Source organism: Triticum urartu, chromosome 3A (genome assembly GCF_056163025.1).
Source record: "Triticum urartu cultivar PI428250 chromosome 3A, HENAU_Tu73, whole genome shotgun sequence".
Taxonomy (NCBI): Eukaryota; Viridiplantae; Streptophyta; class Magnoliopsida; order Poales; family Poaceae; genus Triticum; species Triticum urartu.
Genome location: NC_141875.1, coordinates 616,203,850 through 616,226,342, shown reverse-complemented (window position 1 = coordinate 616,226,342; position 22,493 = coordinate 616,203,850). Strand labels below are relative to the sequence as shown.

Below are 22,493 nucleotides of genomic sequence, written 5' to 3'. Positions count from 1 at the left end.
TATGGCACCGCGAAGATTTTAACCTTGGGCCCATGACCAAAACTCGTCTTTGAAGCACAAGTGCCATTAACAATGGCTAAAGTGAAAGACTTGATCAATTTATGCATAATGGGGGGAGGGAGAGTTCATTGAGAGAACAACACTCCCCCTATGTCCATGCCTACACCTAAACTGGACAAAAAATTGAGCATGGTAGGGTGTGCACGGGTTCAAACCACATTGCTCGAATCAATGATATTTAGCTCATGCCTTAACTCGCGAAATCTTGCTTCATCCAAGGGCTTCGTGAAAATATCTGCAAGGTTGTCATGAGTGTTGACATAGTTGAGCTCAATCTCTCCTCGCCTAATGTGATCCCGGATGAAGTGATACCGAATCTCAATATGCTTCGTCTTGAAGTGTTGCACTGGGTTGAGAGAGATCTTGATGGCACTTTCATTGTCACACCAAAGAGGCACTTTGTCACAAGTGACACCGTAATCCTTTAAAGTTTGCCTCATCCATAGAAGTTGTGCACAACAACTACCGGCGGCAACATACTCCGCCTCAGTGGACGAGAGAGACACGCAACTTTGCTTTTTGGAAGACCAACTTACCAAAGAGCAACCAAGGAATTGGCACCCTCCGGAAGTGGACTTCCTATCCACTTTGTCTCCCGCCCAATCGGAATCCGAGTACCCTACAAGCTTGAAGTTTGATCCTCTTGGGTACCATAAGCCAAAGTTTGGGGTATGAGCCAAATATCGAAAGATTCGTTTGACCGCCACATAGTGACTTTCCTTAGGTGCGGCTTGAAACTGTGCACAAATTCCCACACTCAACATGATGTCCGGTCTAGATGCACAAAGGTAAAGAAAGGAACCAATCATGGAACGATATAGCTTTTGATCCACCACTTTACCATTGGGATCTAAGTCAAGTTGACACTTGGTGGGCATTGGAGTGGAGGCCGGCTTGACGTCACTTAGCTTGAATCTCTTGAGCATGTCTTGGGTGTATTTGGATTGATTGATGAAGGTTCCTTCTCTTCTTTGCTTCACTTCGAACCCTAGAAAGAACTTCAACTCTCCCATGGAGGACATCTCGAACTTTGAGGTCATGAGAGCGGCAAATTCCTCATTGAAAGCTTTGTTAGGAGAACCAAAGATAATATCATCAACATATAATTGGCACACAAACAACTCCCCTTTGGCCTTCTTAGTAAAAAGAGTGGGGTCGATTAGCCCAACTTCAAAACCACGGTCTTGTAACAACTCGGTAAGGTGGTCATACCACGCACGTGGGGCTTGTTTAAGGCCATAGAGTGCCTTATCGAGTTGATACACATGATCGGGAAAGTAGGGAACCTCGAACCCGAGGGGTTGCTTGACGTAAACCAATTCATTAATGGGACCATTAAGAAAAGCACTCTTCACATCCATTTGTTGTAACTTAAAGTTATGATGAGAAGCATATGCAATCAACATGCGAATGGATTCAAGACGAGCAACGGGAGCAAAGGTTTCACCGTAGTCGATACCCTCGAGTTGGGAGTAGCCTTGTGCTACCAAACGAGCCTTGTTGCGAATGATAATCCCATGGGCATCTTGCTTGTTCTTGAATATCCACTTGGTTCCAATGACATTGTGGTTCCCCGTTGGCCTTGGCACCAATCTCCATACTTTGTTGTGGTCGAAGTTGTTGAGTTCTTCATGCATGGCATTGAGCCAATCCGGATCTTCTAGCGCCTCATAGACCTTGTGGGGTTCCACACAAGAGACAAACGCGTGATGCTCACAATAATTTGCTAATTGTCTACGAGTGCTTACCCCCTTTCTTAAGCTTCCAAGCACATTCGTCATGAGATGATCCTTGGTGGAGAGCTTGGAAGCAACCTTGGCGGCACGACGCTCTAATTCCTCCTCGGTGGTGAGTTGAGGAGCGGTTACTTGATCATCTTGAGCGCCGTCATGAACTTGTTCTTGATCTTGAACTTGCTCGGGGGAGAGAACTTGACCTTGGGCATCACTTGGTGTGTCAACACCGTCTTGAGTATGATCTTGCCCTTGGTCTTGTTCATGAGGTTGAGGGCCTTCACTTTGTTCTTCGGAAGCGTGTGGGCCTTGGGTTGGTGATGGCTCCACTTGAGTGGAGCATTGTCCTTCTTCTTCGGCCACAAGGGGTTCCTCAATGGGTAGGATGAAACCAACACCCATTCTTCTTATGGCTTGAGGAGGAATTTCATCACCTACATCACAAGTGCCACTTTGCTCCACTTGGGAGCCGTTATTCTCATCAAACTCCACGTTACACGTCTCCTCAATAAGTCCCGTGGATTTATTGAGGACACGGTAAGCATGAGAGTTTGTAGCATAACCAACAAATATGCCCTCATAAGCTCTAGCCTCAAATTTAGACAACCGAACACCTTTCTTGAGAATGAAACACTTACACCCGAATACCCGGAAGTACTTGAGGTTGGGCTTGTTACCGGTGAGTATCTCATATGGAGTCTTGTTCAAGCCCTTGCGGAGGTAGAGCCGATTGGATGCATGACACGCGGTGTTGATGGCTTCGGCCCAAAAGTTGTACGGAGACTTGAACTCCGCCATCATGGTCCTTGCCGTATCCATCAACGTCCGGTTCTTCCTCTCCGCAACACCGTTTTGTTGAGGGGTGTATGGTGCGGAATATTGATGCTTGATTCCCTCATCACTAAGAAATTCATCCAAGGTGTAGTTCTTGAACTCGGTGCCGTTGTCACTTCTTATTGTCAAGATCTTTGCATTGTGTTGACGTTGTGCTTCATTTACAAAGTCAATGACGGTTTGTTGGGTCTCGCTCTTCCTCTTGAAGAAATACACCCATGTGTACCTTGAGTAGTCATCCACAATCACCAAGCAATACTTCTTACCTCCAAGACTATCGAAGGATGGGGGCCCAAAAAGATCCATGTGAAGGAGCTCCAAGGGCCTCTTTGAATAAATGATAGTCGTGGGAGGGTGAGCCTTCTCATGTAGCTTTCCTTTGATACAGGCACTGCAAGCACGATCTTTAACAAAACTAACATTCGTTAGTCCACGGACACGGTCCCCCTTGAGAAGACTTTGCAAAGATCTCATATTGACATGGGCTAAACGGCGATGCCAAAGCCATCCCACATCAACTTTAGCCATTAGGCATGTCGCGGTCTTAGTGGGTCGCTCCGAAAAGTTAATCACATATAGACCGTTCTTGACATGCCCAACAAAAGCTACTTTAAGAGTCTTGCTCCACAAGAGGGCCACGGTATCGATATCAAAGAAAGTGACAAAGCCCATGATTGCAAGTTGACGAACGGAAAGTAAATTATATGCAAGGGACTCAACAAGCATGACCTTCTCGATAGTGAGATCATGAGAGATGACCACCTTGCCAAGTCCCAATACCTTAGAGGATGAGGCGTCACCCCACTCGACATTGGTGGGCATAGATGGAACTTTGTGCACGTCCACCACCAAGTCCTTGCTTCCGGTCATATGATTTGTAGCTCCGCTATCAAGCAACCATGATCCACCACCGGAAGCAAACACCTACAAGTGATCAATGCTTGGTTTTAGGTACCCATTTTGTAATGGGTCCTTTGATGTTAGTAACAAGGGTCTTAGGAACCCAAATAGACCATTCAATATACTCATGAAGAGAACCAACAAATTTGGCATAAACATGCCCATCACTAGCACGGCATAACACATAAGAAGGATTAAAATCGCCGGCTTTGTTGGGAGGGGTGACATTGCCCTTCTTGACATTGTTCTTCTTCTTCTCCTTGGGGACACTCTCTCCCTCCCTCACAAAGGTTTGCATGAGGGGAGGAGGTCGTTTGGTCTTGTCATTCTTCTTCTTGTTCTTGGAGTCGGGCACGTACCCAACCCCTTCCTTGGCCACACCTCCCTTTTGGTTGATCAAGAGATTGTTGAGGTTCTTCTTGCCTTGTATGAAAGTTGCAAGACCTCTCTCAAGTTGCTCCTTCAACTTATTTTCCTCAACAAGATGTATATGCTCACAACACGGGTTAGTAGCATTTGCATTATCAATTAAAACCATATGAGGAAAAGTTGCTTTCTCCTTAGTTAGCTTCACTTGGAGTTGATCATGAGACTCCTTGAGACTAGCGTGAATACCCTTCAAGGCCTCGTGGGCCTTGTCAAGTATATCAAACTCCTCTTTGAGTCTAGCAAGATCAACCCCGAGTTTGGCCTTCTCGGAATTTAGTACACGAGAAACAATGAGGGCATGATCATAATCTTTCTTTAACTTAGCATGATCAACGTTGTGTGACTCCTCAAGAGCCAAACGAAGACCCCGCTCTTCCTCAAGAGCATTGGAAAGATCCGAAATCTCATCGACATAGTCACGACTATGCCCTTCCATCTTAGAGATGGTGTCTTCGTGAGCCTCGATCATGTCATTGGCCTCACCAAGTTGTTCCAAGAGAGCAACAAAATGCTTCTTGGATTTTCCCTTGAGTTTGCCCATAAAGGCCTCAAACTCGTTAGCCTCCACATTAGCTCCCTCAAGTTCATTAATGCTATCCGTTGGGGAAGGATGATTAATGATGGTAGTTTTGATGTTGGAGGTTACCTTGTTGGTGGCTTTAGCCATGAGGCACTTGGCGATTATGCTCTCGTTGGGTGAGTCGAAGAGAGACACCCGTGACGTTGTTGCAATGGCAACGGAGGCCATGGCAACCGACTCATCATCTTTATCATCGTCATCATCCTCATTGTACTCTTATTTCACAACCAAAGCCTTGGGAGGAGTCTTCTTGGTGAAGTTGTTCTTGTTGGGGAACGACTTGGCCTTGTCCTTTCGGATGAGTTTGCCACCATTGTCTTCCCTCTTCTCATACGGGCATTCCGCAACGAAATGACTCACGTTGCCGCAATTGTAGCAAGTCCTTACACGTTGCTTGCCCCTTGTGCCACTTGAGTTGTTTTTGCTAAAGTTGGGCCTCGAGTTTTTCTTGCTCCAAAATTGCCTTGAAGCAAGTGCCATGTGTTCATGATATGCATACTTCGTATCTTCAGGGTTGCTCTCCTCTTCTTCCTCTTCTTCTTCTTCCACGGAGAGCTTGGCCTTCAATGCAAGGTTAGGCTTCTTTGCCTGTTGAGAATGGAGCACCGCATTGTCGGCGGTCTTGTCCAAAATGTTCATGGCCACAAACTCATCCAACACTTCGCTTGAGGTCAAAGTGTGGAAGTCCGGTCTTTGACGAATGACGGAGGACATGGCCTTGTGGTAGGGCATCATTGCCTTGAGGAATTTGCGCTTGATCCAATTGTCATCCGTGTCCTTGCTCCCATGATCTCGTAGTGAGACCGCGAGTTTGGTTACTCTCCGATAAAGCTCACGAGGTTCTTCATCTTCCTTCATTGCAAACTCATCGGCCTCATCTTGTACCACTTCATAGTTGGAGCATTGAATGCTTGCGCTTCCCCGGTAGAGAGACACGACACAATGCCATGCATCTTTGGCCAAGGCAAAGGGACGAAGATGAGGTAGGTCTTCGGGTGGAATTGCATCTTGAATGATGAAGAGAGCATTCTCATTGAATTGATTGTCCGTGGCTTCTCGAGGAGTGAAGTTGCTTGGATCATGTGGATAGAAACCTTCTTCAATGATTCTCCAAAGGTTAGTGTTCACATGATTTAAATGACGTTTAAAGCGGTAAACCCAAGAATCAAAATCCTCATTTTTCACAATCTTAGGGGGAGGACCGGCATGATTCAAATGAGTGGAAGGAACCGGTCCACCATAAACAAGTGGTGGTTCCACATGGGCAAAGATGCTGGTGCCATTCTTGCCACTAGAAGAAGGAGCCTTTTCACTACTAGCTTCCCCCTTGTCGGGGATAGCATCCGACACCTTGTTGGCGGGATCACCCACTTTCAACAATGTGGTGGATAGTTTAAGCCCCTCAAGAAATTTAGTAAACATGCTTTCAACTTCGGTCGTCATGGAGGTTTTCAATGTCTCCAAGGCCACATTGAACTCCTCACGAGAGACCGAAGTTCCCCAATCTCCCGTAGACGAGATCGGATTCACACCGGAGTGTTCCTCCACACCGTCTACGGTATCAACCATACTCTTTGGACGGTAAAGTCCTTAACAAAGAGACGAGGCTCTGATACCAATTGAAAGGATCGATATGGTTGACTAGAGGGGGGGTGAATAGGCAACTTCCAATTTTTAGCTTTTCTTAACCAAATTAAACTTTGCATCAAAGTAGGTTGTCTAGATGTGCAACTAGGTGAGCAACCTATATGATGCAATAACAACAAGCATACAAGCAAGCAAGGGTAGAAACACTAAAGAGCTTGCACAAGTAAATGTAAGAGATAACCAAGAGTGGATCTGGTGAAGACGAGGATGTGTTACCGAAGTTCCTTCCTTTTGAGGGGAAGTACGTCTCCGTTGGAGCGGTGTGGAGGCACAATGCTCCCCAAGAAGCCACTAGGGTCACCGTATTCTCCTCACGCCCTCACACAATGCGAGATGCCGTGATTCCACTATTGGTGCCCTTGAAGGCGGCGACCGAACCTTTACAAACAAGGTTGGGGCAATCTCCACAACTTAATCGGAGGCTCCCAACAAGACCACGAAGCTTCACCACAATGGAATATGGCTCCGAGGTGACCTCAACCGTCTAGGGTACTCAAACACCCAAGAGTAACAAGATCCGCTAGGGATGAGTGGGGGAATCGAAAATCCCTTGGTGGAAGTGTAGATCGGAGCCTTCTCAACCACTCTCGAGCAAATCAACAAGTTTGATTGGCTAGAGAGATAGATCGGACAAAAATGAAGCTTGAAGTATTTAATGGAGCTTGAGCAATAAATGGAGCTTGGGGGAGGAAGAGGTAGGTGAGAAGGAAGAAGGGGACTCCCTTTTATAGTGGGGCAACAATCCCGTTGCCCCCCACAACCAGCCCCGCACAGGGCGGTACTACCGCTGAGAGGGGGCGGTACTACCGCCAGGACAATGGTACTGCCGCTCCAGCCAGCGGTACTGCCGCGCTGAGGAGACTAGTAGGGAACGGACCCAAATGCGTTACTACCGCGGTGGTAGGGCGGTACTACCGCTGCTGGAACGGTACTACCGCCACTACTACCGTGACTAGTGCCACAAAACCCGACACGAGAAAAAGACCTCTCGAATCGAGGTGGTAGGAGCCAGCCTGCCCAGTGGTACTATGACAGTGGGGTCAAGGGCGGTAGTACCGCCATGGAGCGATACTGCCGCTTGTGACCGTTTGGCCGTAGTACCACAGGCAGTGCGGTACTACCGCTGGGGCGCAAGAGAGAGAGAAGAAATCTCTCAAAGAAGCTGAGGACAAGGCGGAGGTGCCAGGCCCCCAGCGGTACTACTGCTGTGGAGCCACGGGCGGTACTACCGCTGCGGAGCGGTACTGCCGCTTGGCTCCTCAGCGGTACTACCGCTGGGTGCGCGGTACTACCGCTTTGACCCAGACGGGACAAGGAAGAGAGGAGAGATCTCTTCAATGGAAAGGAAATGCTCGGAGGGTGAGAAGCTGATGTGTACATGATGATTCCACCCATGCAAAACCCCAGCGGACCCCCTCTTGATAGTACGGTGCCCTCTACGCAACTAGTCCACCGGGAAAGAAACGAAAGAGCTACACCGTCTTGAAATACACTCCGAGGGGAAGAAGGCGTCTCGTGCCAAAGGAGAATCTGTGAATTATTCAAATCACAAGATTAGTCCGCAAACATGTTGTCATCAATCACCAAAACTACCTTGAGAGAGATATGTCGTAACAAGTATTTCATGGACATTGATCAGGAGCAAGAGCAAATAGAGCAACAAATGGAGGAGAATAGGAATAAAGAGATTGAGAAGTTCAGGAGCAATAAGAAAAGAAAAGAGAAATACAGAGCAGCTAAAAGGAAACTTCCAGAGTTGCTTGCTGAAGATTGTACTGACAGTGATACTGATAGTGAGATTCTAGCAGATGAGGACATAATTGTTAGGCTACAGGCAATGAATAAACATAGAGATGATCCACTCAACCACTTTGAAGGGGACACTTATGTTGAAGAGCTATATGAACCAGATGAGGAGGAGGGAGTTCATGAGGATGAGGCAGCAGAGCAGGAGGCAGCAGTGAATAGCAGCATAGGAGGAAGCAGCACAGGAGGCAGTCAGAGAAAGGGGCCAACAACCAGATCTCATGCAAGTATAGATCAAATTATAGAACAGGACTGGTACCCTTCCTCTGATGAGGAGAGCAACCCAGGTGACTTAAGCCAGGAAGACAATGATGAGGCTCAACCACCAGCTTTTAAGATTCCAGCTGGTAGGAAGAGTAGGGCCAAGAAGAAGAAACCAAGGGTTTGGTATGATGAGAAGAGAGAGAACCCACATGAGAAATTTGTGAAGAAACTATGTTTCCTAGATGTGAGCCAATTCAGGAGGGCACTTCAAACATTCCACATCTCACAGAACAGAAACTATTCCTTTCATAGGAATTGTTCTGATAGGGTTATTGCAGTTTGCAGTAGTGCAGAATGCCCTTTTTTCATTGCAGCCTCTCAGATAGCACATGAGAAGACATTTTGCATAAAGAAAATGAACTTGTGCCACAATTGTGTTGCAGTAGGAGAGAGCACCAAAGTAATTGCCAAATGGTTGGCACATGAGTGTGAGCAACAGTTGAGGACAGACATTAACACACCAGTCCAATCCATAATTGAGAATTTGAAGCAGAAACATGGTATAGAAGTGTCCATTCACATGGCCTACAGAGCAAGGAAAGTTGCTAAGAGTGTGGTGAAAGGAGATCAAAGGGCACAGTATACAAGGATAAGGGATTACCTCTAAGCTGTATTGGATACCAATCCAGGAAGTAGATGCATTGTTACAACAAAGCATTTGAGGGCACATCCTAGCAAGAATCCTAGATTCCATGGCTTGTTCATGTGTCTAAATGCATGCAAAGAGGGTTTCTTGAATGGCTGCAGACCTTTCATAGGTACTTATTGTGCTAATTACTTGTTCATATGTACTTATTGTGCTAATTGCTTGTTCATGTGCACTACTTTGTTTCTAATGTGCTCTGTGTTGTTGTAGGTGTTGATGGGTGTTTTATAAAGCTTACCATAGGGAAGCAAATCTTGGCTGCAACAGGAAGAGATGGTAACAACAAAATTTTTCCTATTGCATTTGCAATAGTTGACAAAGAAGACACTGCAAGCTGGTCCTGGTTTTTAACACAACTCAAGTATGCCATTGGTGGTGAGTATGGGAAGTATGGCTACTACACTATCATATCTGATAGACAAAAGGTAAAACCAAAATCTGCTCCTCTACACTATCATATCTAATACACTATCATATGTCAACAAGTGCCTTGTTAGTTACACTTTAGTTGTTTCAAACAGGGTCTTCTTAAAGCCAGAGCCATAAATAATGTCTTTCCAAACTGCCCACAAAGATTCTGCCTTAGACATATTTATCAGAACTTTCAAACTGCCGGCTTTAGAGGTGAAGAGTTAAAGAAATACATGGATCAGGCTAGCTATTCATATACTGAGCATGGATATGATGTAGCAATGGATGGCATGAAAAGAGAGTGTGAGGCAGCTTGGAAATGGCTTAGTAAGATTCCCAAACATACATGGGCTAGACATGCCATGGACAATAATTGTAAAACTGACTTGGTTGTCAACAATATTAGTGAAGTGTTTAACAAGATGATACTTGATGTCAGAGGCAAGCCAATTAAAACTATGGTTGATGGGATCAGAACTAAGTTGCTAGTTAAGTTCAACACAAATAGAACTAAGACTAAGACAGCCAAGTGGCAGATATGCCCAACATATGCTGAAAAGCTAGAAGAAGCAAAACATCATTCAAGATACTGTCAATCTATCAAAGCTGGACCTGATCTATACCAAGTTACAAGTGGATAAAGTGCATATGCAGTTAATTTGCAAGCATACACATGTGGTTGTAGGAAATGGGACATGACAGGGGTTCCTTGCAATCATTCAGTTTCTGCAATCAACAAGGCAAAATTACACTCAGAAGATTTTGTCAATGATTTTTTCAAGAAACCCATGTACCAAGCAGCCTACAGTCCAATAGTTTACCCTGTGCCTGGGCCTGATCTATGGCCAAAGACTGGTACCCCTGACATAGAGCCACCAGTTTTCAAAGAAAAGCCAGGAAAGAAACAAACTAAGAGGAGGGAGAGTAGGTTTGCGAAGCCAGCTCCCAAGGATACTTCTAGGATGGGTACAATCACTTGTAGCAATTGTAACCTGGCTGGGCATAGGTACACTAGCTGCCACAAGACTCTTAAGCCAGCTCTGGTAATGAGAAGGAACCAACATGAGGTAACTTTGTGACTATCTTGTAATTTGTCTATGTTTATGCAAGTTTCCTATCTTATATAATCTGTCTATGTTGTAATTCCAGGAAAATAGAAGAGTTGATGCTAGGACAGCTCCAAGGGCACCAACAAGAGCCACAGCAACAGCAAGCAAAGCTCCATCAGCTCCTCCTGCTCCAAGGGCACCCACAAGAGCTACACCAGTAGTACCAAGGGCAGCTCCATCAGCTCCTCCTGCTCCAAGGGCACCCACAAGGGCTACACCAGCTGCAAGCAAAGCTCCATCAGCTCCAGCTGCATCCAGGAGAGCTCCAAAGGGCAGCTACTACTAGTGCATCTTCTGCTGGGCCCAGTTCCTCTACAGCTGCTGGGCCAAGTACCTCTACTACTGCTGCTGGTAGGCAAAAGAAAAACTTCATCCCTCCAAGACCAGCAGGTACTGGAAGAGTCAGAAAACCATCTTTTAAGATGGCTGAGTGGTTCAATTGTTCTAAGGGAAGCAGGTAAGTTTGTGGTGTCCTGCTGATGGTAAAAACATTATGAAGCATGTTGCCTATGTTGGCATGGTACTGTTTATGGTTGTGTTGAATTCTGGAATTGGTGATGCTTGAACTATGTATGATTGTGTTGAACTATTTATGGTTGTGTTCAACTATGTATGGTTAAGTGTTGAACTATTTATGGTTGTGTTGAAGACTATGGTTGTGTTGAAGACTATGATGCATGAGTGCTTGTTGTTATGATCATTGCTTCTCTGTTGTTGTTCATGATTGTTCTTATGATGCTAGTTATGTTCAAGATTTTTTGCATGAGTACTGTTTATAGTTATGTTGAAGACTATGATGCATGAGTGCTTGTTGTTGTCGATGATGGCTCTTATGATGCTTGTTGTTGTTGCCACAAATGAGTAAGTTTGGCCATTTGGGGTGGATCGACGTCGAGAAAAAACAAAATGAGTGAGTTAGGTCATTTGGGGTGGATCGAAGGCGACAAAACCCCAAATCAGTAAGCTAGGTTATTTGGGGTGGATCGACGTCGAGAAAAAACCAAATGAGTGAGTTAGGTCATTTGGGGTGGATCGAAGGCGACAAAACCCCAAATCAGTAAGCTAGGTCATTTGGGGTGGATCGACGTCGAGAAAACACCAAAGAGTGAGTTAGGTCATTTGGGGTGGATCCAAGGCAACAAAATCCCAAATCAGTAAGCTAGGTCATTTGGGGTGGATCGTCGTCAAGAAAAAACCAAATGAGTGAGTTAGGTCATTTGGGATGGATCCAAGGCGTCAAAACCCCAAATCAGTAAGCTAGGTCATTTGGGGTGGATCGACGTCAAGAAAACACCAAATGAGTGAGTTAGGTCATTTGGGGTGGATCCAAGGCGACAAAACCCCAAATCAGTAAGCTAGGTCATTTGGGGTGGATCGACGTCGAGAAAACACCAAATGAGTGAGTTAGGTCATTTGGGGTGGATCGAAGGCGACAAAACCCTAAATCAGTAAGCTAGGTCATTTGGGGTGGATCGACGTCGAGAAAACACCAAATGAGTAAGTTTGGGCCAAAACACAACTTAGGTCTCACCTTAATTCGGCCAAAACTTTCCTCACACAACATTAATCACAAACCATAACATAAAATGAAAGAACACATCAAATGACCCAACTTAGTACTTAAGATTCATAGTTCAAGGACATAACTTAGTCTTCATCACAAATAACCCAACTACAGAATTAATAGAGTTCAACACAGCCAAAGTTAACACATTACAAGCTTTAGTCCAAAGCTATTACAAAAGATAATGACCCACATGGTCAGACTACAACTCAACTTAGTCTTCATCACAAATAGCCTTAATCTGGTGAAGCTTTCTCTTGTTACTATCACCTGCTGTCTTGAGTTCAACAATGCAGGAAGCAAGAGTACTCTTCTCCATGGTCAACTTCTCCTTCTCTTTCATCAGCTCAGCAATGCAACTGTCCACCTGATCCTTCTCTTTCTTCAGGTCATCCTTCTCTTTCTTCAGGTCAGCATAGCAAATCTCCAAAGTCCTCTTATCAGAGCTCATCTTTTCCTTCTCTTTGAGATGCTTGAACTTCAAATTCCTAATGACAGTGGCTTGAGCTACATGAATTAACTTTAACTGGTCATGAGCAGCCTTCCATTTTTTGATCTCCTCGTCCTTTGCAAAGCTGCTTTCCACACTGATTGTAATGTTCTCAGCATCATCATTCTTATGATTTACCTCACGCAGGTTATCCTGTGAATCTAGGAGGTTGTTAACATCTTCAACAAGCTTCTCATATGTCTCCTGCAGCTCTTTTTTTGCTGTGTGAGTATGTGTACAGTAGATGAATGCTCCAGGCATGCCATCCTATTGTCATGCTGGCTACGCTCATACATAAGCCACAGCTTGTGAAGAGCATTCTGCAGATGATCTGGCCACTCCTCATCTACCCACTGCACTAATCCACAATTATTAGCACCCTGCAAAGAAGTTACAGATTAAATTAGTTACAGAAAAAATCAATTAAGTTAATGTACCACATTCAGTTAGGTTAAAGTACAAGATTCAATTAAGTTAATTGATCAGATTCAGTTAAGTTAATTATCAGATTCAGTTAAGTTAATTGATCAGATTCAGTTAAGTTAATCTACCATATTCAGTTAAGTCAATCTACCATATTCAGTTAAGTTTATCTACCAGATTCAGTTAATAAAGAGTTACTATCAACCATAGAACAGTTACTACAAACCCTAGAACAGAACATGAACAGTACCTATGAACCCTAGAACATGAACAGTAAATATGAACCCTAGATGATGAACTGGACTGCTGCAAAGCTAGGACTAAATACTTATTTCAGGGGCACAGGCAATGAACCTCCTCCCAGTGCTTATCCCCTCGAATGCAACACATTTCCTCCCTGGATTCCCATGCTCGCACATCACCATCAAATCGTCAGCAGCACCCTCGAACAACGGGTCATCACTCGTAGCTGGGATCTGGGCAATCCAACACAAACTTGTTCAAATCGAGCAGAACTAGTAGAACCCTAGAACACGTACTCCCTAGAACACAAATGAGCGGCGGCCAAAACAAATAGAGAACCAGAGGAACAACTGACCTTGAGAGGGGAGTCGGGAGTGAGGTTGTACTGCGCGGCGAAGCCATCAGTGCTTTCGCTCTCGCTCCAGGACACCATGGCGGCCGCCGGCTGCCGGAGAGGAAGAGGAGAACGAAGGAGGGAGAGAGAGTGCGGGCGAGATTTGTGAGAGAGCTGGTGCGGTCGGGCGAGCCGACCGCGTCGGTTTGACCAAGTAGTGAGTAACGGCGCCGTCCGCCTCGCCGTTACGCCACGTCACCTATTTTGGGTCCCACCTGTCGGAAACGCCCTCAGAGGCTGCAAATCAAGCGATCAGTGCTTTTTGCAAAAAGTTTACCGAATGCGCGGTGTCTTTTGCAAATGATTAGAGACCAGATTGTTTTCTGCGGAAGAAGCCTCGAATGTGGTGGTTTTTTGCAATTAACTCGTCTCCGGGCGAGACACGACGGCCGGCGGGATCCGCGCCGCCAAGCACCCTCGCTGCCGCGGCCGGAGAGAGTCAGGAATGTTCGTTTTGCAGGCGAGCGGCGCGGCGGCTTGATAGGTGGTGGCGCTGACGGCCACGAACGCGCGCCTCTACGACGCCGCCGCCGCCGCCATCCCGGCGCTCCTCGACTCACCTCTTCGACGCCGACGCGCTCAAGCGCCTCCTTGTCGTCATAGCGCAGGGCGTCGACGTCGCCCACTCTTGCCGCAGGTTCGGTTCGGTCAAATCCCTCCTCCTCTCGCCCCATGCGCCGCGGATACTGACGGAATTTCCACTACTGGCTGGCGGCTGCGTGCAGGTGGTCAAAGAACGTGGCGGCGCAGTCGCCTACCTCTGCTACCTGCGCCGTCGCTGGAGGTGAAGAAGCTAATCTGCCTCTACTAGAGTCGCCGGGCGCCGGATTGCTAACAAGAAATGGAAAGGCAAGAGGGGGCCTTTAAGCCGGGCTCTGCGCTCCAGCGCCCGCCATCAGTTCGACGAAATGCCGCCTACCCTCCTCCTTAGGTGCTCTGTACACGGCCGACGGGCGGAGCCGCTTGTGCAGGACACGCTGGAAGATCATCGTGCGCAAGTAGTTCTACCGCATGTCATCATGGCCTCTCGGGGAACCGAGTTGAATGGACATGTGGTCGACACACTGCTCCGGGAGAAAGGTAGATGGATGGCATCACGGAGCCGAACACGACCACCAACTAAGGCTACAGTTTTCATGGTGATCAAGGCACTGCTTTGCGAGCGTCGACTGGCTGGGTGGTCCACACGCGGGGTGCTCCGACTAAATTCGCGGCGAGGGTGTGTCTACTGAAATAAGTGCTTGATCAGATGACCAGATAAGTGATGTGTCCCTGCTTTCTTTCTTTGTTTAAGAGGCACTGCATTTGTTTCCTTTGATCTATATCCATTAGCAAATGCGGCTGTCCATGAACTCGCTCAACTAGCTTTTACGTGTACAACACATTGTAATGTATGGCTTCTACAAAGCTTGAGATTGTAGCACTTACTCAATTTTTTTTGTGGCAAAACAGTTGTAACATGCTATGTATTTCCAATCTATCCGATCAGGAGATTGGGAATGAGACACACACAAAAGAATCTTCAAGAGTTTGGAGGGAGGATAAGAGCAGAAACAGTACAGAAACTAAGCACCCAGACTGCTTGAGATTGTGACACTTATTCTTAGTAATCAATATAGCTCTCTTTTCTCACTGACAAATGTGTGTCTGTTCGTGTAACTTTGTAATTACATTGCTAATCTTGGTGATAACTGACACTGCTGTCATACTTGCTGTATGGTCCATGACAATATGTGAATACTCCAATCTACTGTTCTTATTCAGTAAATCTCATTGTGATCATGTTAATGCTAATCATGTACTGGAAATTCCGGTAAAGAAACAATGTAGGGTAAACTCAATCATTATTCTGTTTCCATACTCAACTTGAAGAGCCAACATATTCTACCATGTCAAATAATAATAATTCTGCTGGCTTAAATCAATATCATATCTGGCAGTGACAGGTTGTTATTCTTATCTGAATTTGACCCTTCAACCTTTCTACCTTATAATTAACACGTTTACGTTATAAAAAGAAGAATTGAAGTTCCACTGTGCAATCAAAGTCATGGCCTCAAAATGACAAATCTGCTGATCTAAAACAAACTCTAGTAGTGACAGGTTGTTAATTTATTATATCCTGATGTGAATTAGACCTAATCTTTCATGCAACCTTCCTATTAGCAGCCCCTGAGATTGATAAGCACGTTGACCCTAACGGGCTGCCCAATAAGCAGTCTGAACAGCATATAAAACATAGAATTGAAGGGCACCATCACCATCTCCTTCCTAATCTTGCCCTCTAAGGTTCAAGGTCTTCGGAGGTTGGGTGTGCTGCATGCAAAGCCATGGCTTCCAAAAAGATGGCGCACATTATGACTCAAGGACAAGGGGAAACTAGCTATACTCAACTCTAGTATTCAGGTATTTTCTCTTCTGTCTATTAATTTAGTACTGTTGTCTCTACGGTCTCTTGGAACTTGGCTTCCGAAGATTCTCTCACCAAGAATTTGTTCACAATATATCTTATATTACTGGCATTTAAATTAACACCATTATGCAAAATAAGAACAAGAATTGGGATAGATTTAGATTTTTCTGAATAAGTACATGTCAACTGCAGAATGCTGAGCAGAAGAAGATGAAAAAACCCTGATTGAAGCGGTCATCATTGAATTATGCAGCAGCACCGGCACCTTGCAGCCCAGCAAGATGATGATCGTGGACTTGGGCTGCTCCACTGGTCCAAATGCGCTTGCATTGGTATCGATCACCGTTGAGGCGATCCACGCTAATTGTCTTCAGTTCCAGCAACCACCACCGGAAGTGTGTGTGCTCCTCAACGATCTCCCCGAGAACGACTTCAACACGGTGGTGAAGAGCCTGGTCACGCCCCGTCAAAGCAGCGATCCTGTTGCCGTGACCGGTATCACACCAGGCTCGTTTTACGAGCGGCTCTTCACCAGTGAATCCTTGCATCTTGTTTGCTCGTCCAATAGCTTGCATTGGCTCTCAAAGGTGTGAGTTTGATGCTACTGGATGGATCAATCCACTGCATTACTCATTGACTCTGTAAGCAAAACCTTATGTTTACAGGCTCCAGAAGATCTAACAAAAAATCTCATCCCAGCATATGACATTGATGAGCATTCTAGGCATGAAAGGCTCTTCCCATGGTGCTTGAGGCTTATGCAAAACAGTACAGAAAAGATTTCACACTTTTTCTGGAGCTGAGAGCCAAAGAGTTGGTCTCAGGAGGCCGAATGATTGTTTCTCTGGTAGGGAGGCGTTCTGATGCAATCGCCACCAAATTCTCTTATATTTTAGAATTGTAGCTCAGATTCTATGTGTCATGGTCTCAGAGGTAAACTGCTTTACTTTCTTTTCTAGCATGTATCTTTTGCGATCGAACTCGTGCGAGCACTATATTTGACCTCATGATCTTATGGTTATATAAACAGGGTGTGATTGAAAAAAAAGTTTGTTCCTTTTATGGGCTATTGTATGAATCTTCCAGCAAAGAGCTGAGGGAAATCATCCAAGAAGAGGGCTCCTTTTCAATCAGGGAGATGCGGGCACATGACCCTAGAACCGATATGAACAATGCTCTCAGCACCCCAGGCAGGTTCACGAGATTTCTTAGAGCTTTGTTTGAGCCGGTATTGGTCCAACATTTTGGAGATGTCATGGATGAATTCGTGAAGACCACGGAGCGGCGGTGGGTCCTAGAGGGAAGCTTGCAAGAGGAGAGGGCTAGATGTCCTTATGCTATGCTGGTTGTATCCCTTGCAAAGGCATGATTATCAGGTCCCTAAAGGTAACATCACATTTGATGATAGTGAACAGATGCTTTCTTTGAGGCCAAACGTGTGCCCACTTGATTCTGTAGACTAAAATCCATAGCGTGCTTTGAAGGTATTCAACATTCTGATGTATACCATATGCACATGTTTAACGGAACCATTTTTTTTATGGAACATGGTCATGGATGAATTCATAAGGGCCGAAAAGAAGCACTGGAGCCTGCAACGCAGCTCGCAAGCTGTGTGTACCAAAACCCGAGAGTGATGCTGGTTTTATCGGGGGGTTTTCGACAAAGGGTGGATTTTATCCTTACCAAGGCATGACATGGCAACTGGTGTGTGACTTCTTAGCTTATATCTATCACAATGGCATGGCATGTTCGTAAAATTGAAGAGACAAAAAGATAAGTACCTGCTGAAATAAAATTTTAATTATCATTGTCAAGTGTTTGTATCTTCCCCTTATCTGACAATGTAGTTGAGTTTAATATTGATGTTCCGCTGATGTATAGGAAATTCCCTTCTGTTCATATGGTAATTTGAAAAATAGAATAGGACTCCTCACTAGTACAGAACATGCCATCTCTAGCTGTTCAAAAAACTCATCAGTGGCGGTTTACAGGACCGCCAGATCGTCAGTGATAGGTCAGTCCATCAGAGGCAGTTACCAACCGCCTGAAAGGACAATATGTGAGCACTCCAGTTAGTATCTGATTGTATATTCAATATGGTGCTTGTGTAATGCTAGTATTGTGCTAGGAATTACAGTAAAAATATATATGCCGGAAATTCAGTTAGTATCTGATTGTATATTCAACTGGAAGAGCCAACAAAATTTAACCATGTCAAATAACGATCCTGTTGGTCTAAACAAATATCCTCTGTAGTAGTGACAGATTGTTTTTCTTATCCGAATTCGACCCTTTAGTCTTTCTAGCTGGCCCAAACAGCAGTTACAAATAACAGATTGAGAAGCACATTGACCATTTTATTGCCCAAAGCAGCCAGAACAGTCATCCCTGTTGAGCACTGTAAAAGAAAATTTGAACTTCCAGCGCAAGCGGAGCAATGGCCTCAAAACAACAGGTAGCTGGTATAAGACAAACTCTGGTAGTGATAGGTTGTTAATGTATTATATGCTGATTTGGGTTTGACCGAATCTTTCATTAAACCTGTGTATGAGCTGGCCCTAGGATTGATAAGCACGTTGACCCATTTGCTTTGCCCAATAAGCAGCCAGAAGAGCCATCCCCAGCTAGCATAAAAAAACAAGAGCTGAACTTCCAGTACATCGTTGCCAACTCACCGCCTGCTTCCTAATCTTGCTCTCTCAGGTTCAAGTCTCTGGAGGTTAGCCCTGCTGCAAGCAAAGCCATGGCTTCCAAACAGATGGTGCATATGAATCATGGACAAGGCGAAACTAGCTACGCTCACAACTCCAGTTTTCAGGTAATTTCTGCTCTCTTAATTAGCTGACGAGTGTTGTTTCTACGGCCCCTTCTCCTGAAACTTGGCTTCTGAAGACTGTCTCATCAGGAATTTGCTCATAATATATCTTACATTACTAACAACTAAAGTAACACCATAATGAAAAATAAAAACAATATTGGGAAAGATTAAACTAGATTTCTGAAGAAGTACGAGTCGACTGCAGAGTGCTGAGCAGAACAGGATGAAGCCCCTGATAGAAGCAGTGATCGTCGAATTATGCAGCAACACCACCACCATGTCCCACGGGAAGATGGTGATTGCTGACTTGGGCTGCTCCTGTGGCCCAAATGCGGTAGCACTGGTGTCCATCGCCCTCGAGGCCACCCACAGCCACTTTCTTTGGTTGCGGCAGCCACCTCCGGAAGTCTCTGTACTCCTCAATGATCTCCCATACAATGACTTCAACGCGGTGGTGAAAAGCCTGGTTGCGGTCCGTCAAATCGGCGAGCCTCTTGTTGTAACTGGTGCTGTGCCAGGGTCATTCTATGAGAGGCTCTTCCCTAGTGCCTCCGTGCATCTTTTCTGTTCATCCAACAGTCTTTATTGGCTCTCGAAGGTATGAGTTTGTTTGACACCACTCCAGTAGCATTCGTCCCTTCACTATCTGATTGTTCAGAGGTACAGGCTCCTGAAGATTTGAGGATAAACCAGATCCCGGCGTATGACGTCGATGAGAATGCCAGGCGTGAAAGACTCCCAGTGGTCGCTGGAGCTTATGCACAGCAATTCAGGAAAGATTTCACGCTTTTCCTGCAGCTGAGAGCCAAAGAATTGGTCCCGGAAGGCCGGATGGTTGTTTCGCTCCAGGGGAGGCGTTCTGATGAGCCCGTCACCGAGAGCTCTCTCATCTGGGGAACTGCAGCTCAGATTTTAGGCACCATGGCCTCAGAGGTAAATGCAAGCTTTACTTTTTTTCTTATGAAACAAGGCAAAAGACTTGCCATTTTCATTGATTAAGAAGAAGAGAATTGCCCGGTTAATTGACGGAAAACCAAGGCAAGCTTTACTTTTGAACCATGTTGTCATTTGCTAATGAGCATTTTTGGATAACTAGCAGGGTGTGATTGACAAAGAAAAACTTGATTCTTTGTACATACCGGTGCATGGACCTTCTGACGAAGAGCTGAGAGAGATCATCCAAGAAGAGGGCTCCTTCTCAATCACAGAGATGCGGGTGCACGACCCTATAAGCGGCATGGACCGCGCGCTCCTCACCCCAAACAGGCTGGTGAACAGTCTGAGAGCTGCTTTCGAGCCAATAATAGTCCAGCATTTTGGATCGCTTGGAGAGATCATGGATGAATTCGTGAGGACCGGCGAGAAGCACTTGAGCCTGCAGCGCAGGTCACAGGTCAAGCACGCCAGAAACCCGAGAGTTATGCTGGTTGTATCACTCACCAAGGCATGACATGGCAATTGACGTGCTGCTGCTGCTAGTCTGTATCCCTCACCAATTTGTGTCATGCCTGTGAAATTCAACATCGAACTTAACCGGATTTGTGAGAGACGGACAAGGCAAATATCTGCTGAAATTGCATTGTGAGACATATACTTTGCTGAATTGAGTGATATTGAAGTTCTGCAAAGGTACATACATGCTATTATTCCTTTCTGTTCCATGGCAATCTCATAAGAATTAGTGTTGTTCTCCTCTGGACCCATCTCTCCTGGCTCTCATCTATGCTATCAGTGAGGCATACCTTGGCCAGATTTTGGAATGCAGAAGATGTCTAGAAATCCCCCGGAGTGCGTTTGGCATGTCAAACCGGTGGTGACCACCCAAGTGGCACGACAGCCAGCGCGCACCGGACCGCGTTTCCTCGTTCCCGTAGCACCCCGTTCTCCCTGGTCATGGCCGCCTTGCCATCTCACCTCCCCGTGACGCCACCTAGCCCTCACGGCTGTTTCCCCCTTCCCTCTCTGTCTCCGACGCCGTCAGAGAGCGCCATGGCCTCAGAGGTCGCACATGCTGACATGCACACTCGAAGTGGCCTCTCCCAACTGATTGATCCTCAACCAGACCGCAGTATATACAGCGACGTGAACTTTACTGGAAAACAGTACACAGCCCGAGCAAAAGGCCAGTGCCTGTGTACAAACTACAAGCTGATGCTGTAAATAAACTGGAGCGTCTTGGTTTTTTAGCCAGTGGCCATCCATCATATTCATGCAGTACTTACATGCACACTCGAAGTGGCCTCTCCCAACTGATTGATCCTCAACCAGACCGCAGTATATACAGCGACGTGAACTTTACTGGAAAACAGTACACAGCCCGAGCAAAAGGCCAGTGCCTGTGTACAAACTACAAGCTGATGCTGTAAATAAACTGGAGCGTCTTGGTTTTTTAGCCAGTGGCCATCCATCATATTCATGCAGTACTTACATGCACACTCGAAGTGGCCTCTCCCAACTGATTGATCCTCAACCAGACCGCAGTATATACAGCGACGTGAACTTTACTGAAAAACAGTACACAGCCCGAGCAAAAGGCCAGTGCCTGTGTACAAACTACAAGCTGATGCTGTAAATAAACTGGAGCGTCTTGGTTTTTTAGCCAGTGGCCATCCATCATATTCATGTAGTACTTACATGCACACTCGAAGTGGCCTCTCCCAACTGATTGATCCTCAACCAGACCGCAGTATATACAGCGACGTGAACTTTACTGGAAAACAGTACACAGCCCGAGCAAAAGGCCAGTGCCTGTGTACAAACTACAAGCTGATGCTGTAAATAAACTGGAGCGTCTTGGTTTTTTAGCCAGTGGCCATCCATCATATTCATGCAGTACTTACATGCACACTCGAAGTGGCCTCTCCCAACTGATTGATCCTCAACCAGACCGCAGTATATACAGCGACGTGAACTTTACTGAAAAACAGTACACAGCCCGAGCAAAAGGCCAGTGCCTGTGTACAAACTACAAGCTGATGCTGTAAATAAACTGGAGCGTCTTGGTTTTTTAGCCAGTGGCCATCCATCATATTCATGTAGTACTTACATGCACACTCGAAGTGGCCTCTCCCAACTGATTGATCCTCAACCAGACCGCAGTATATACAGCGACGTGAACTTTACTGGAAAACAGTACACAGCCCGAGCAAAAGGCCAGTGCCTGTGTACAAACTACAAGCTGATGCTGTAAATAAACTGGAGCGTCTTGGTTTTTTAGCCAGTGGCCATCCATCATATTCATGCAGTACTTACATGCAAATTGATTCCTGGAGAGTACAAAAAACAAAATTGAAAAGTGGTCGCCCACCGTGGGGCTCGAACCCACGACCACAAGGTTAAGAGCCTTGCGCTCTACCAACTGAGCTAGACGGGCTGTCTTGTTTTTGTTTTTATTCCTAACTAACTCTTCCATGCTCCACGCACAGAAGGTAATCAGTCCATCCTACTCCCTAGTCAAAAAAGCAAACACTGATAGAGAAACAAAAGTAGTGCAGGTCAGAAGATGATTGTCGAGGCACTACAGATTTATCTTTATTTCTATATATTGTACACTTGGTACTCCCTCTATGTAGGTTTATAGGACGTGCACGTATTGTTAGGTCCTCATTTCCACCAACCAAACATGTCATGCCGCCAAAAGCATAATAAGAACACCGACTTAGCATTCAGAAACAACGAACGGGACAGTTCAAGTGAAATCAATAAGTTGATAATAATGGACGGAAA

At 45.7% G+C, this 22,493-nt stretch overlaps 2 protein-coding genes, 1 non-coding gene and 1 pseudogene across 8 annotated transcripts; 2 read left to right on the top strand and 2 right to left on the bottom strand.

The window, feature by feature from the left end:
* Positions 1-12,197: 12,197 nt before the first annotated feature.
* On the bottom strand, positions 12,198-13,572 carry LOC125527792 (uncharacterized). Its single transcript, XM_048692302.2, has 4 exons — positions 13,495-13,572; positions 13,231-13,372; positions 12,713-12,855; positions 12,198-12,677 (listed from the first exon to the last, which is right to left on the bottom strand). Exons 1-4 carry the CDS (start codon positions 13,570-13,572, stop codon positions 12,198-12,200), a joined length of 843 nt encoding a protein of 280 aa, XP_048548259.2.
* On the top strand, positions 13,571-17,315 carry LOC125527791 (putative methyltransferase TCM_000336; annotated as a pseudogene). Its single transcript, XR_015599364.1, has 5 exons — positions 13,571-13,638; positions 14,259-14,382; positions 16,139-16,533; positions 16,612-16,879; positions 16,977-17,315. The product of XR_015599364.1 is annotated as a putative methyltransferase TCM_000336 (transcript).
* On the top strand, positions 17,210-20,413 carry LOC125527789 (putative jasmonic acid carboxyl methyltransferase 1). Of its 5 annotated transcripts, none has more exons than XM_087513600.1 (6): positions 17,519-17,653; positions 17,941-18,008; positions 18,653-18,767; positions 18,973-19,365; positions 19,434-19,700; positions 19,867-20,413. In XM_087513600.1, coding segments are annotated over exons 2-6 (1,128 nt in total). In that variant the 5' UTR covers positions 17,519-17,653; positions 17,941-18,006; the 3' UTR covers positions 20,218-20,413. The 5 variants fall into 5 exon arrangements, with proteins under 5 accessions (XP_087369728.1, XP_087369727.1, XP_087369726.1 ...); XM_087513598.1 differs by lacking the exon at positions 17,941-18,008 and adding an exon at positions 18,323-18,404 and having other exon boundaries at positions 17,522-17,653; XM_087513602.1 differs by lacking the exons at positions 17,519-17,653; positions 17,941-18,008 and adding an exon at positions 17,210-17,332.
* A 1,654-nt stretch (positions 20,414-22,067) lies between these two features.
* TRNAK-CUU (transfer RNA lysine (anticodon CUU)) lies at positions 22,068-22,140 on the bottom strand. Its single transcript has one exon. It is a non-coding gene; the product is annotated as a tRNA-Lys (tRNA).
* Between the last annotated feature and the right edge of the window lie 353 nt (positions 22,141-22,493).

Coding starts and splice junctions, on each gene's coding strand:
- LOC125527792 (XM_048692302.2), bottom strand. CDS start 13,572: ATGGTGTCCTGGAGCGAGAGCGAAAGCACTGATGGCTTCGCCGCGCAG. Junction 13,373..13,494: donor CTCCCGACTCCCCTCTCAAG/GTCAGTTGTTCC, acceptor TGGATTGCCCAG/ATCCCAGCTACGAGTGATGA. Junction 12,856..13,230: donor GTTCATTGCCTGTGCCCCTG/AAATAAGTATTT, acceptor TAACTTCTTTGC/AGGGTGCTAATAATTGTGGA.
- LOC125527789 (XM_087513598.1), top strand. Junction 18,768..18,972: donor CTCACAACTCCAGTTTTCAG/GTAATTTCTGCT, acceptor AGTCGACTGCAG/AGTGCTGAGCAGAACAGGAT. Junction 19,366..19,433: donor GTCTTTATTGGCTCTCGAAG/GTATGAGTTTGT, acceptor TCAGAGGTACAG/GCTCCTGAAGATTTGAGGAT.